Source organism: Lipotes vexillifer, unplaced genomic scaffold (assembly GCF_000442215.2).
Source record: "Lipotes vexillifer unplaced genomic scaffold, Lipotes_vexillifer_v1.1 scaffold184, whole genome shotgun sequence".
Taxonomy (NCBI): domain Eukaryota; kingdom Metazoa; phylum Chordata; class Mammalia; order Artiodactyla; family Lipotidae; genus Lipotes; species Lipotes vexillifer.
Genome location: NW_006783561.1, coordinates 1,540,502 through 1,555,317, shown reverse-complemented (window position 1 = coordinate 1,555,317; position 14,816 = coordinate 1,540,502). Strand labels below are relative to the sequence as shown.

General features: G+C 55.4%; 1 protein-coding gene across 4 annotated transcripts in view; it reads left to right on the top strand.

Moving 5' to 3' along the window:
* Positions 1-14,816, top strand: part of RRP12 (ribosomal RNA processing 12 homolog) — a 27,897-nt gene that overhangs the window by 7,776 nt on the left and 5,305 nt on the right. For all 4 annotated transcript variants that reach the window (XM_007456201.1, XM_007456202.1, XM_007456203.1 and 1 more), the window contains 21 exons: positions 173-264; positions 850-961; positions 1,171-1,268; positions 2,478-2,592; positions 3,601-3,743; positions 3,961-4,082; positions 5,029-5,093; positions 5,181-5,343; positions 5,774-5,928; positions 6,195-6,262; positions 6,816-6,909; positions 7,752-7,910; positions 8,055-8,135; positions 8,354-8,459; positions 8,682-8,789; positions 9,308-9,465; positions 10,492-10,583; positions 10,758-10,916; positions 11,036-11,208; positions 11,443-11,571; positions 14,757-14,806. In XM_007456201.1, coding sequence (XP_007456263.1) covers positions 173-264; positions 850-961; positions 1,171-1,268; positions 2,478-2,592; positions 3,601-3,743; positions 3,961-4,082; positions 5,029-5,093; positions 5,181-5,343; positions 5,774-5,928; positions 6,195-6,262; positions 6,816-6,909; positions 7,752-7,910; positions 8,055-8,135; positions 8,354-8,459; positions 8,682-8,789; positions 9,308-9,465; positions 10,492-10,583; positions 10,758-10,916; positions 11,036-11,208; positions 11,443-11,571; positions 14,757-14,806 — 2,442 coding nt within the window. The remainder of the gene's footprint in view (positions 1-172; positions 265-849; positions 962-1,170; positions 1,269-2,477; positions 2,593-3,600; positions 3,744-3,960; positions 4,083-5,028; positions 5,094-5,180; positions 5,344-5,773; positions 5,929-6,194; positions 6,263-6,815; positions 6,910-7,751; positions 7,911-8,054; positions 8,136-8,353; positions 8,460-8,681; positions 8,790-9,307; positions 9,466-10,491; positions 10,584-10,757; positions 10,917-11,035; positions 11,209-11,442; positions 11,572-14,756; positions 14,807-14,816) is intronic.

Below are 14,816 nucleotides of genomic sequence, written 5' to 3'. Positions count from 1 at the left end.
TAGGGAAAGGAAGGCCAACGGGGCTGTGAGTGCCGGGGGCCCCGTGTGCAGGCCCTGGGACAGGACAGTCACGGGGACGTGCTGTTGCCTAGGGATGGGAAGGGGTCCTGTCATTGGGCTGCTGCTAAACACACTTGCTCAGTCACCTGCTTATTCCCTGTCCCACCCCTAGGCCTTGTACGACTACGTTCCCAGCGAGAATGACTTACAGCCCCTGCTGGCCTGGCTGAAGGTCATGGAGAAAGCCCACATCAACCTGGTTAGGTAGGGATGCGGTGGAGGGCGGTCCCTTGGCCTCCAGCCAGGCCCCCTGCACTGCGGTACAGATGGGAGGGACATGAGCCGGAAGCTGGAGGGGGTTTGGCTTTCGGGGTGGGGGGGCGGTTCTGCACTGAGTGTGTGCAGACCAGCTCTTGTGTTCGGGAAGGCGGGGCCGGGTAGCACAGCCTGTTAGCCAGGGCTGCTGCCTTTCCTGCCAGAGCTCCGAGGAGCTGAGCAGCAAGGCGGCCTAGAGCACCTTTCCCACTGAGAGGTGGGGCCCGAGTGCCATCCTGATTCCTGTCACCCCCAGCCAGCTGTGCAGCTGGTTTACTTCTCAGTGGATATCATCCCCTTTCTGCGGCTCCACCCTACTCCCCACCTGGGTTAATGGTCCCCTCCTCTGGGATCCTCAGTCCTGCGAACCCAGTTTCTGTTTTGTGTCTCCATCACAACAGTCACTCTTTTTTTTTTTTTTTTTTTTTGCGGTACGCGGGCCTCTCACTGTTGTGGCCTCTCCTGTTGTGGAGAACAGGCTCCGGACACGCAGGCTCAGTGGCCAGACCCCACAGAAGCCTTTTGTGTTGACAGGCTGCATCGGGACCTGGGACTGGGCCACCTCCCTCGCTTGTTTGGAACTGCGACAACCTGCCTCCTCTCCCCCCACTCACAGGTGGTGACAGCTGCCACCCAGTGCCTTCAGGTACATCAGCCCTCAGCCCAGCTTTAGCAAGGGAAGCAGAGAGCCTTAGAGCTCCCAGAGCTCACCCCAGGCCTCCAGCTGCATCCTGGGGAGGAAGTTCTCAGGGTGGGGGTGAGCTTCCTAGAAGCTTCAGGAAGCAGTCACCTGGGAAGGCTGAGTGGCACTGGGGGGCTGTTTTGGGCCCAAACAGCTGTGGCCTCTTTTTGCAGGAGATCCTGAAGGAGTGTGTCGCTCCCCACATGGCTGACATTGGCTCCGTGACCTCCTCGGCCTCAGGCCCTGCCCAGTATGTCGCCAAGATGTTCAGGTGAGAACACAGCCTCTGCATGAGGAGGGAATAAGGTGTGCTTGTGGAAAGTTCCTCGTGATGACAGGTACTCCTCTTGTCACTGTGCTGGGCCTTGCGCACACTGCCAGAGCAGCTGCTGTCGGTTTGAGCACTGGCCACACTCCAGGTGCCATAGTGTCATGCTCACGAGTGTGGACTTGGGGGCCCGTCATCTGGGGCTAGTTCCTCCACCTCTCAACACCTCAGGGTCCACGTCAGTCTAATGGAGGTGTGGATTGAATGAGGTCATATATGTAAAGTTCTCAGAACAGTACCTGGTGTGTAGTTAAGTTCCAATAAATACCAGAAACTACTGGTAGTCCTTACAGTTCTAGGAGATAGGTGCTGACCCCATTTTACAGACAAGCTGAGGTCACTCAACTAGTAAGTGGCAGCCTGACCACAGAATCCACTCTACTCATGTGCTGTGCTGCCCTCCATGCCTACAAGAGAATCCATTCACAGACCGGCCTCCAACCACCCAGGCCCTTCCAGCCGCCAGTGAGGAGCCTTAGAGCACCAAGAGGCTAGGATCTTTGGTGTTTCCTCTGGGTCTGTCTGCTCAGCTCCAAGGTGTAATGCTTTGGGTTCTGTTCCTTGTCAGGACATAGGCCTGTTTCTTCTGGATACACCTGGAATGAAGTTTCTGGAAAACTGAGGAATAGAGCTGCTCCACCCCCAGCTCACCCCTTTCCCCACACTAACCCCTGTTGGCCATTCTTGCCTAAAGCCTCTGGGGCTCGACTTCAAGAGATGAGCTGACCACAGCGTGCCTGGGCCGGAAGGGGCTAGCAGCCGGCTGGGTTTCCCCACTGCTGTGGCTTTCCTCCCTCTGCCCAGGCTACCTGTACCTACCTCATCTTTCCATCTCTGGTCAGACCGAGAAAGCATGGGACAGTGACAACACGGGCTTTGGCAGCCCAGTTTGGCCACTAGAAGAGTGATACTGCTGGGCTACTTAGTCCCTCTGAGCCTCAGTTTCCCCATCTGAGGATGGAACAAATAACCTAGCTCACAGCTGTTTTTTGAAGTGTGAGGATTATATAAATGAAACTCTTAGCACGGCGGTACTTGGTAAACACTAGCTCTCCCCCTTGGCCTTTCCTGGGGCCTCACCCTTGCCGTGGTCTGTAGTTCCTGGTGCCGGCCATGGACTTCCATGGCCCTGACTGCCCACTCCCTTGGCAGGGCAGTGGAAGAGGGCCTGACATACAGATTCCACGCATCATGGAGCTCCGTGCTGCAGCTGCTGTGTGTCTTCTTTGAGGCATGTGGGAGACAGGCCCATCCCGTGATGAGGAAGGTGACTGGGGCAGCGGCTGGGCCGGGGCAGGAGGTGGCTGGGGCTGCTAGAGGGGCACGTGTCTCCGTTACCTCTGTGCTTTACTCCCCCAGTGCCAGGGTCCACTGCGGGTGCCCAGTACTGTGTCCCCAGGAAGGCGACTGGGCCAACGTGGGAGGAACGAGAAGAGGGCTGAAACCACCCCTCCCCCCACTGCCTAATGCCTTCTTACTAGTCTTAGCTGGAGTTGATGGTTTTGAAATTCACAGGGAACCAGTGTGATTCTCCCTCACCCCTATCTATTATTTTTTAATTTTTAATTCTCTAAATTTTCTGTAACAGGTGAGCATAGTATTTTAAGCAGCCTTAGGTCCCAGGGAGGTTACCAAAGCCCAGAGTAAACCATTTAAGGCTCAGGGATCACCCGGAGACCCTCCCTAGCTCCAGGAGCAGGTGGGAGCCTGAGGACAGGGCACAGACCCCTCTCCAGCAGGCGGAGCAGCTCACGGCTAGTGGGGCCTTCCCCAAGGGTAGGGCCTTCCTTGAGAGGCCTGGCCCAGGCCCCGCTGGATTAGGTTGGCAACACCTGGCTCCTGTGAGAGGTCCTCAAGGAATGAGGCTCCCAGAGGGCCTCTGAGGGGCTGTAGTGAACCAGAGGGGGCAGCTCTGGTCTCAAGGGGCAGCTGCTCCGCAGTGCCTGCTGATTTATACTAATTGTACCGTGGGTCTGCGTTTCCCATACCTTCCCGGTTTTCAAGATAAACCGGAAATCTACATTTGTATATGAAATCTCCTGATTTTTACATTTTACTAACAAATACAGAATTTCTTTTTAAATCCTGGGACATTGAGGAGGGCTCAAACACATCCAAGAGTCGAACTTGGTTAATGGTCTGTGACCTCTGGCGAGAGCATAACCTGACCCCACGCCCCCGACCTTGTCTTCTTGGAGACTTTGGCCCAGCCTCAGCCATGGGTGCCTGCGCTGCAGGCCCGTCTTGATGTCTAACCTGCGTCTCTTTGCTCCAGTGCCTCCAGTCCCTGTGTGACCTGCGCCTCTCCCCCTACTCCCCCCACATGGCTGCTCTGGACCGCGCAGTGGGCGCTGCCGTAGCCAGCATGGGCCCCGAGGTGGTTTTAGAGGCTGTGCCTTTGGAAATTGATGGCTCTGAGTAAGTGCAGCCCTGCTTAGCTTCCATTCCGGCCCCAGGAGAGCCACGTGGCTTGTTCTCCGCTGGGAGGGTGTCCACACCCTCAGCTGACATCTCCACGTGCCGTGCGGGTCAGTGGGGGCGGCCAGAGCAGGACCTGTCCTGTTCCTCAGCTCCGTGGGGAGACAGCTCCAGGCCGTCACCCCTTCCTCACCGTGCCTCCCCTCCCTCTTCCCAGAGAGACTCTGGATTTCCCTCGGAGCTGGCTGCTGCCCGTCATCCGAGACCACGTCCGGGAAACTCGACTTGGTTTCTTTACCGCTTACTTCCTGCCTCTGGCTACCACCCTGAAGAGGAAAGGTACGGGCCCACCACAGTCCTGAAGCCTCACTGGAAGGGTCGGGAAGGGCTCCTGATCCAGCGCCCCAGCCTTAGGACGTTCGACAGCCTCCCTGGGCCGAGCAGGTGGTCAGCCAGTGCTTGAGCGCCGTCATCAGTGGGGTCTGAGGCGTGGCCAGGCACCCCTGCCTCAAGGCAGGCAGAGAGGGGCCTTTTCTCCCATCAGAGGAATAATTAGACAAGAACACACTGATTTATATATACAAAGGTGTTCCAAGTAAAAATCCCGACACAGCCCACACATCCCTCAGTGGGGCTCCAATGAAGTCAGTCATAATAAAGCCCCACCGTGGGACACAGAGTGCTCACTGTACAGAAGGAAAGAGACCGACGGGAATGGACGTGTTTAGTCCATGGTGAGCTGAGTAGATTAGATTGAAATCTCAGCTCAACCGCTCCACAGTTTGGTGACTTCGGGCAAGTTTATTCAACTCCCCTAGGTCTGCTCATCATCTGTAAAATGAGGGCGATAATTGCAATGGTGTGAGGATTAAATGCAATAATCACGTAGGTGCACATCACACAGGCTGCCATGTCGAAACTGCTTGATAAATGTTACCAGCTTTATTCTCAAGTAAAACCAGGTTTCAGAACAATATATTTATAAGACAATCCTTTTTACGTCTTTAAAAGTGTGCATGTGCTTGGAGAAATATAAGAAGGTCAGAAATGGGGAGGAAGATTTGGGGGGAGATTGTGGGGAGATGTCGCTTTCTGTTTTACATAGGTCTTTTCATTTCTTTAGAACAAACGAGTGTTTGTTTAATAATAAGTGTTATGTTTCGTCTGCGGAGCAGGGGAATCGCCCATATTTCTGTCCTCATCATTGGGCTTTTGGTTTGGGTAAACATGAGGCCTGTCAGTCAGGAGTGTGCCCAGGGTCACACTGTGTCCTGTGTCACTCTAGCAATGGACCTTGCCCAGGCAGGCAGCACAGTGGAGTCCAAGATCTACGACACGCTCCAGTGGCAGGTGAGGGGTCAGCTGGGGGGCGTGAGGAGGACAGGTGGGCACAGGTTGCTGGGCATCACTCTCCTCTATCATCCCCTCCCTCCCCAGATCTGGACCCTCCTGCCTGGGTTCTGCACGAGGCCCACGGATGTGGCCACTGCCTTCAAAGGGCTGGCGCGGACGCTGGGCACAGCCATCAGCGAGCGCCCAGACCTGAGGGTCACTGTGTGCCAGGCCCTGCGCACCCTCATCACCAAGGGCTGTGAGGCGGGTACGTGTGGGCTCTGGGGTCAGGGCTGGTGGAAGATGGCTGTGTTGGTGCGAGTCCCCTGACCCTGCCTTTCCAGCTCACTGCTTGAGCTACCGCTGATCCTTTTCAAGGACCTGAGTGTCTGCTGGGGACCCGAGGAGTTAGTAGGATGCTGAAAACGGCCCCTTCTCTTTCTTTACACTCAGTGTACTGACAGCTGCTGGGAGCTGTCCAGCCTTTACATGGGGCTAGCACTTGGCTGGCCCCATAGACTGTGGTGGCCCCTTGTCCTCTGTGCTCTGGCTTCAGCCTCTCCTGTCCCGGAAAAGCCCCAAACCCATGACCCTGTCACAGGTCCCCCAAAAGAATGCCTCTGGGCTGCAACCACAGTGGCCTTTGAGGCAGGGTCATCTCCTGACCCTTTTGTGCCAAACTTTGGTCCTCCTGCCAGAGGCCGACCGTGCTGAAGTGAGCCGCTTTGCGAAGAACTTTCTGCCGATCCTGTTCAACTTGTACGGGCAGCCCGTTGCAGCTGGAGACACCCCAGCCCCTCGCCGGGCCGTGCTGGAAACCATCAGAACTTACCTCACCATTACTGAGCCTCAGGTGACCTGGTAGAGGAGGGGGAGGAACAGTCTCCGGTGGGTGAGTGTTGGGTTGGGGTGGTGGAAAGGTCAAGACCCTACCCACCATGGCTCACTTGGCCCTCTGCCCCCAGAAGAACAGGGGACCATATGCCAGCAGTAGGCTGGGCTTGAGCCTCCTCGAAAGGGAGGATAGGAGGGGGAAGAGACGAGGGTGCAAATCTGTGACCTGCTGCTGCTCTGTATTTTCTCTTGAACAACTCCCTCCTTATCCCTTTGGGCTGCCAGTTGGTGAATGGTTTCCTGGAAAAAGCCAGTGAGAAGGTGCTGGACCCTGCTAGCTCTGACTTCACCAGGTAAGTGCCCCACTTGAGTTGGGGCAGCCCAGGGAGCTAGAGAGTATGTCTAGCAGAAGCTCTGTGTATCTGTCTGGAATTATTTAGGAAAGTCTTGAGATACTGAATGTCCCAGCTCTACCCTGAGGCCTGACCAGTTCCTCCATCCTGGAGCACCATTGTAGTCTGCTAGGGAAGGGTGAGGACCCTGGAGGCACGCTGCCCGGATTCAAATCCCAGCTATGCCCCTTATAAGCTGTGACCTTGGTTGAGTTATTTATCTACTCCACTCTGTGCCCTCATCTGTAAAATGGGCATGATAATGCCTGCAATAGAGTTGCCATGAGGATTGAAGGGGTTAAGACGTGTAAAGCGCTGGGAACAGTGCTGGTACCTTATGAGTGCTGAGTTAGGTTACAGGCAGTGATTATTGTTCACGGGCTCCTTTGAGGCCCCTTGTCTTCCTCACCCTGACCTTTCCCACCTCCCCTGCACCCAGTAGACACGAGGCTGATAGTGCATGCCCTTCCCCAGCCTCCACTAAGCTCCTTCTTGGTCTCCTGTCACTGAGCAGATTGTCCGTCCTGGACCTGGTAGTGGCCTTGGCTCCCCGCGCTGATGAAGCCGCCATCAGCAAGCTGTACTCCACCATCCAGCCCTACCTAGAGGTGAGCCGTGGAGGCCAGGAGCTCCACACGCCCACACTTGGCGGGGGCATGGGCCCTGTCTCCATGCTTTGCTGCTGCCCAAGATCGGGTTTTAATCTGCTTTCTCATGGCATGGCTGCCCTTTGTATTTGTCTAGTCCTGTACTCTATCACGTAGGTGCCAGAGTGACAGAAATGCACAGCCATGCTTGGGTCTCACCTGCTAAGATGCCTCTTGTAGAGCCGAGGCCTGACTCACTCTCTAGGCCCATCCCCACCTGGCCTGATCTTCATCCTACCCAGCCTCATCCCCCTGCTGCCACTCTGGCCTCATTAGGCTGCTTTTAAGGGTTCCAGATATAACAGCCCCTTTGTGCCTTTGCACGTGCTGGGTCCCTTACCTGACATGCTCGCCCCTGCATGCTGTGGCTAACCACCAGGCAAAAGTCAGGCCTGCGTGACCTTCTGAAAACTGTCACCACTGCAACAGTATAATAAGCAGTTACCCAACAGCGTGAGAAGTGCTCTGGTGGAACGTGCAGGCAGACACACAAGTCCAGGGCAGAGTCACCTAACCTCGGGAGAGGTGTCCCAGTGGGGAGCGGAAGGGATGGAGGGCTGGGTAGGCTTCAATCCCCTCGGCGTCCCCTGCCTGGCCCAGAATCAGCCTCTCGCTAACCTGTGTTCTCCCTGCCCTCCCATTGGATGTCACGAGTTCCAGAGGGCAGGGCCAGCTTCTCTGAGTCCCCACCAGGGCCAGTCACAGCTCACGTGGCTGCTCTGTGGATGTTACTGGACTGGGTGAGGGTGGGGGGCCCCCTAGCCCCCTCTCTCACCCACCCTGTCTATCATACGCCCTCCCAGAGCAAGGCCCATGGGGTACAGAAGAAGGCCTACCGCGTGCTGGAGGAGGTCTGCGCCAGCCCCCAGGGCCCCGGCGCCTGCTTCGTGCAGAGCCACCTGGACGACCTGAAGAAGACCCTTCTGGACTCGCTACGGAGCACCTCCTCACCCGCCAAGAGGGTGCGGACTCCAGGGGCCCCGCTCTGCCCGAGGGGGGACGAGCAACACCAGGAGAGGACCAGCGTGGACCAGCGTGGAGACGCTTAGCGACTTCAGGGGCGGAGGTGGCACTGAGGTGCTGACTCTTGTCCCCCTGTCCCGCAGCCCCGTTTGAAGTGCCTCATACACATCGTGAGGAAGCTCTCCGCCGAGCACGAGGAGTTCATCAGTGCCCTCGTCCCGGAGGTGCGGGGTGCGGGAGGGGAGTGTGTTGTGATTTGGGGTTCCTTGGAATGCGGCTCCTGAAGGCCTACCAGAATCAGGGGAGGGCAGTAGTGGGAGTGGGGGTGGGCTGGATTCACTGCCTGGGAGCGTGAGTGCCCTTACCCGTCCGCTCTGCCTCAGGCTGCCAACCCTGGGGTGGCCGGCTCGGGGAGCCCGTGCTAACGGGGCTGTCTGGGCAGGTGATCCTCTGCACCAAGGAGGTGTCGGTGGGAGCTCGGAAGAATGCTTTTGCGCTGCTGGTGGAGATGGGCCACGCCTTCCTTCGGTTTGGCCCAGACCCGGCAGGTGAGGCCCGGGTGGCATGGGGCTGGGGTGGGCGCTGTGCTCCCAGCCTGGGTGAGGAGGCACCCCGCACTCGCCCGTCAGAGAGAAAAGAGGGGGAGCTGCCTGGCACTGGCCCTGGGCGGGCTGCTCCTCTCTGGTGGGAGCCCCACTTCCGGCTGGGCCCACGATGCCGCACGCACAGTGGGCTCTGCCCCGGGCAGCTCCTGCTCTCTGCCCTCCCAGAGGCCCTGCAGCGCTACCTCGTCCTGATCTACCCCGGTCTCGTGGGCGCTGTGACCATGGTCAGCTGCAGTATCCTGGCCCTGACCCACCTCCTTTTCGAGTTTAAAGGTAAACGCTATTTCCTTGAAGGCCTGGGAAGCCCTCGGGGTAGGAAAATGCCCAGGAGGTCAGGACAGGGTGGCTACCGAAACAGGGAAAGATCCTGGGAGGGAGGACGAAGAGCTGGAACCAGGCCTGACCGCCTCCCGCCTCCTGTCCTGCCCAGCTTGGCTTTCCTCATCCCACAGCTGCCCGCATCCCGCTTTCAGAGTGGGTCGGAGGAGGTTAGGTCCCACGCCTAGATTTTCGTCCTGGTTCTGCCTCTTACCAGCCATGTGACACCTTGAATAAACTTAGGAACTTCCTGGAACCTTACTCTCTCATCTCGAAAATGGAGGAGAAAACCAGCACCTGTTCACAGGGTGTCTGAAGGACGAGAGGAGATGCTGGCAGAAAGTGACTAGACGCATGCCAGGCACTTGCAAGTGTCCCCCAGGTGTCAGCTCCCACTCTTGTGACGTGGCAGGGGTCTTAGGTCTGGGTGGGGTTCCAGGTGTCTCTTGACAGTGGCCCTCTGGCCACCACAGGTTTGATGGGGGCCAGCACGATGGAGCAGCTGCTGGAGAATGTGTGCCTGCTCTTGGCCTCCCGTACCCGCGACGTGGTCAGATCAGCACTGGGCTTCATCAAGGTGTCAATGGTCGTCATGGACATGGCACACCTGGCCAAGCACGTGCAGCTGGTGGTGAGTGTCCCCTTCCCCTTGGCCAGTGGCATCGTGGCCCGCGAGCTGCCGGCAGAGACCCAGTGAGCCTTGAGGCCAGCCAGCTTCAAACACTTTTCTAGCTACACGCTGTCTTGTGCAGCAGAAGGTCATGCAGGAGCCCTGGAAGAGACCAGTGGTGGAGGTAAAGGGGCACTGCGCCCAGGCTGCCACTTGTCACCCCCCGCGGCCTCTCCACAGCAGCAGGGGCTCTGCAGGGCAGGGGGCGGTGGGTAGGGCCACCCCTTGTTTTACGGATAGCAAACTGAGGCCAGAGATTTTCCCAGGTCACGTGCTAGTGAGAACAGTCCTGGGAACAGAAGTGTGACTCTGGGCTGTCCCTCGGAAGGGACCCAAACCTCCCTTTTTATTTTCCCTCTTGCACTGTGACCTTCTGGGTTTGAGAAGGCTTCTCTAGATGCCCCTGCTGGGCTGCAGAAGGGGCTGAAGAGCCCTCTGGTATTGGGTCCCTGGGCCCCTCCTGCTGGGCATAAGGCGTGCAGCAAGCTGGGACTGTCCTGTGAGCCCTCCGTCCACTGCACCCGCCGCCTCAGTTTCCCACTTCCAGCTGGGTTGAATCGCATCAGGGCTCTAGGTCCCTCTTGCCTGTCATCTTTGCATCTGGCCTTGGGTTGGGTCAAAGCGAGAAGGGGCAAATGAGAGTCAGGATGCCTGCCCCTGCCTGCCAAACCCTGCCACCTAACTGGGGCCAGCGATGGGGAGGATGGCCTGAGCGGTGACCTGTCTAGGTGTATAAACCCTAGTGACTAGGGTTTATACAAGCCTTCAAAGGATCGAGGGGGCCCTGCACCACCAGCCTCACTGAGGGACACTGCAGATGATACCTGCTGGCCACATGTTTCTCACGAAGGCTGGAAAGCAGTCCAGCCAGAGATTCATGCAGGGCAGTAGGAGGGACTCGTGGAACCAGGAGAAACCCGTGGTGTGGGGGGCAGACGGGGGGGGGGGCGCATCCTCCCCCTGAAGACCCGCTGCTCTGCCCCGCAGATGGGAGCCATCGGGAAGCTCTCGGACGACATGCGGCGGCACTTCCGCATGAAGCTTCGGAACCTGTTCACCAAGTTCATCCGCAAGTTCGGGTCTGTGCCCTGACTGGGAGGGAGTAGGGGAGGGGTCGAGGGGTTTCCATTCCCACCAGGACCGCTGATGAGAAGGGGCCAGGCTGGGGGGCTAGAAGGGCTCTGGCTGGACCCCTCGCTCTGGATAGCGCTCTCTGGCCCCGGCACCTCACCGTCCTGTCTCTACGGCTTCAGGTTCGAGCTGGTGAGGAAGCTCCTGCCAGAGGAGTACCAGAAAGTCCTGGTGAACATCCGGAAAGCAGAGGCCCGGGCCAGGAAACAGCGGGCCCTGAGCCAGGCCGCAGCGGAAGAGGAGGTGGAGGAGGAGGAGCCCTTCCGGGGCAAAGGAGACAGGTGAGACCTGTGGCGGGACGCTGGGGGCTGAGTCTGCCCTGGCCCGAAGCCTGCCCAGGCCGTGCCCAGCTGCCCTCCCTCTCCTGGAGTGCCCTGACTTGGGGCTTGTCTGTCCTTAGCATCGAGGAGATTTTGGCTGACTCGGAGGACGAGGAGGACGAGGATGAGGAGAGGAGTCGGGGCAAGGAGCAGCAGAGGCTGGCCCGCCAGAGGGGCCGCGCGTGGCTGAAGGAGGGTGGCGGGGACGAGCCCCTCAACTTCTTGGACCCCAAGGTGGCCCAGCGAGTCCTGGGTGAGCAAGAAGCGGCTGGCCCGTGGGCACAGGGGACAGGCTTGCCCTGGGCCAGCTTTAGGAGTGGAGTGGCCTCTGGGGAGGCCCGCGGGCACCCTGGCCTCCCACACATGCACATCACAGTGCCGCGGGCACTCATCCAAGTCACAGACCCGGGCCCGTCGGTTCTGATAAGGGTGTGAGTGGGCTAGGATGGGCCTTCCACCTCCTCATCTCCCGACTCTGCCCCGCCAGCCACCCAGCCTGGGCCGGGTCGGGGCAAGAAGAAGGACCACGGCTTCAAGGTGAGCGCCGACGGCCGGCTGATCATCCGTGAGGAGGAGGGTGGCAACGCCAAGATGGAGGAAGAGGAAGGCACTAAAGGTGGGGCCACCTGCCCATTCAGGAGCTGCAGCTGGCCTGAGCCAGGGCTGCACTCGTTTGCTCATTCATCCACTCATTTGTTTGTTCATTCATGCACTCAGCGACCATTCTGGGGGCAAACATAGGTAAAAACAGATATAAGGAGCTTGTATCTCAGGCAGCTTTCTCAAATTTTTTGAGTTTCTCAAACTCTTTTGACCACATTGAGAAATCTTTTTATGGTGTAACCCAGCCATTTATACAGTACTCCATAACTCAAACAAAACTTTCAAAAGGCAGTAGAACGTCCTCTTACCATCTGTGATACACTCTGTTAATCTCTCTTCTGTTGTATTCTGTTCTGTTCTGGTTATTTGCTTGTCCTCCTCCTTTTTGAAAATTTTTATGTTTTTTTATTCCAAGCGTAAACTTGGCTGAGTCCTGGAAGCTCATTTATTGGTGAAAAGAGCCAGACTGTCCCGAGTCATTGTCTCCTGTTGTCCAGGGGCTGCTCAGGTGTAACATCTCCAAGTCCCATTTCATCTTTCCTGTTCCCTCTGCATTTATCTCTGTATTCACATATCTCTGTACATATCATGTAAGATCACAAAAGCCTGGGTCTTCTAAATTTTATGTCTTCCTCTTTATTTTGGTTCTCACCGCCTGCTCACCGCAGCCACTCAACCAGTGCTGTCGCTGCTGCCCCTGCAATCCGACTTACCAGTTGTGTGACTGTGGACAGTCATTTAACCTCTCTGTGCCTCAGTTTCCTCACTCCAAAGCGGGTATAATACCAATACCTACTTCAGAGGGTGTTGTGAAGATGAAATGGTGACCTGAACAGCATATAGAGGTGCTGGGGGTAAATGTGGTGACACTGTTTCCAGATCTGGCCTTGTCATTGTCCCCTTCTCACCCTCAGTGTATCCCATCTCCTTGCTCCCTTCTTGCACATGGAACCCTGACGCTAAAAATGCCCACCCGCCCCCTGCCCCCGACCTTCCCAGCCCCTCTCCACTCTTTCAGATCCAGTGCAAGTCCTTCTTTGTGGCCTTTGCACGGGCCCTTGGCTTCAGCCGTGTTCCCTCAGAACTCCCGACAAGCCCAGGGACTGCCAGGCTTCCGTACTTAGTCACATGCTTCTTATGACGTTTGGTTGTTGATTGACTTCACTTCAGTTTGTCTTCCCTCCAGCTGATGAGTTTCAAAGTTTTTTTTTTTTAATATACCGGTAGCTTTTTTAAAAAAATGGTAAAATATGCGTAACATGTAATTTACCATCTTAACCATTTTTAAGTGTACGGTCCATCAGTGTGAAGTACATTCACATTGTTGTACCACCTATCGCCAGAACTCTTCATCCCGCAAAACTGAAACTACGCGTTAAACAGCAGCTCCCCATTTCCCCCTCCTCCAGCCCCTGACAGCCACCATTCTGCTTTCTGTCTGTATGAATGTGAATTTGAATATGAGTCGACGTTCCTCATATAAGTGGAATCATTCAGTATTGGTGCTTTTGTGTCTGGTTTATTTCACTTAGCATAATGTCCTCAAGGTTTATCCGTGTTGTAGCTCGTGTCAGAATTTCCTTCCTTTTTAAGGCTTGCCTTATTCTGTTGTATATCTAGACCACATTTTGTCCATCATCCATCAGTGGACATTTGGGTTGCTTCCACTTTTTTTTGTTTCTTCCACTTTTTTTTTGGCGGTACGCACGCCTCTCACTGTTGTGGCCTCTCCCGTTGCGGAGCACAGGCTCCGGACGTGCAGGCTCAGCGGTCATGGCTCACAGGCCCAGCTGCTCTGCAGCATGTGGGATCCTCCCGGACCGGGGCACAAACCCGTGTCCCCTGCATCGGCAGGCGGACTCTCAACCACTGCGCCACCAGGGAAGCCCTCTTCCACTTTTTGACTATTGTGAATAGTGCTGCTATGAACATAAATATACAAATACCTCTTCAAGATCTTGCTTTCAGTTCGTTTGGGTATATGCCCAGAAGTGGAATTGCTGGATCATATGGTAGTTCTGTCTTTAATTTTTTGAGGAACTGCCCTACTGTTTTCCATGGTGGCTACACTATTTTACATTCCCACCGGCAGGACACAAGGGTTTCAATTGCTCCACACTCTCTCCAGCCCTTTCTGTTTTCTGTTTCATTGATAGTAGCCATCCTAATGTGTGTAAAGTGGTATTTCATGGTAGTTTTGTTTGCATTTCCCTAATGATTAGTGATGTTTAGCATCTTTTCATGTTTGTTGTCTATCTTTTTGGAGAAATGTCTACTCAAGTCCTTTGCCCAGTTTTGAATTGGGTTTTTTTTTTTTTAACATCTTTATTGGAGTTATAATTGCTTTACATTGTTGTGTTAGTGTCTGCTGTATAACAAAGTGAATCAGCAACATGTATACATATGTCGCCATATCCCCTCCCTCTTGCATCTCAGGTTGTTTCTTTTTGTTGTTGAGTTATAGGAGTTCTTTTTTTATTCTGGATATTAACTTTTTATCAGATCTATGATTTGTGAATACTTTCTCCTATCCTGTAGGCTGCATTTTCATCCTGTTGATGTGTCCTTTGACATACACAAGTTTAACATTTTTAATGGAGTCTAATTTATCTATCTTTTGTTTATCTATCTTTTGAAAGTATTTTGCAAATACCTTCTCCTATCCTGTAGGCTGCCTTTTCATCCTGTTGGTGTGTCCTTTGACATACACAAGTTTAACATTTTTAATGGAGTCTAATCTATCTATCTTTTGTTTATCTACCTTTTGTTGCCTGTGCTTTTTGTTGGTTCATACTTCTTTATATCGCCACACAATGCCTAGCACAGATGCAGGGAAAGGTTTTTAAGCAGGGGAATAGGGCAATCTTCCCAGCAAAGTGGAGTGTATGTGGGGCTGCGGGAATGCCTGGCTCCCCAGGAAACCTGGGGCTTTCTTAGAGTCTCAACAAAAGCTGTATTCACTTTAGAAGTCAGGTCACCGCTTCCTTGAGGGGCTGTCGTCCGTGGGGCCCAGGATGGGAAGGAGGAAGGGGCAGGGTCCAGGGGTCTTATCTTCCACGGGATAGGTCTTCTGGGGCTGGAGTTGGCAGCCCTTGCACCCTGATGAGCTGGGAGGAGGCAGGTTGAAATTTTTGTGGGCTTTGGGAGGACAGGGGTGCTCCCTGAGTGTTCACAGGTCTCTCTTCTTTTTGGCTCTAGGGGCAGATGAAGAGATGGCTGACCTGATGGAAGATGTGGGCGTCAGGAGTGTGAGTAATT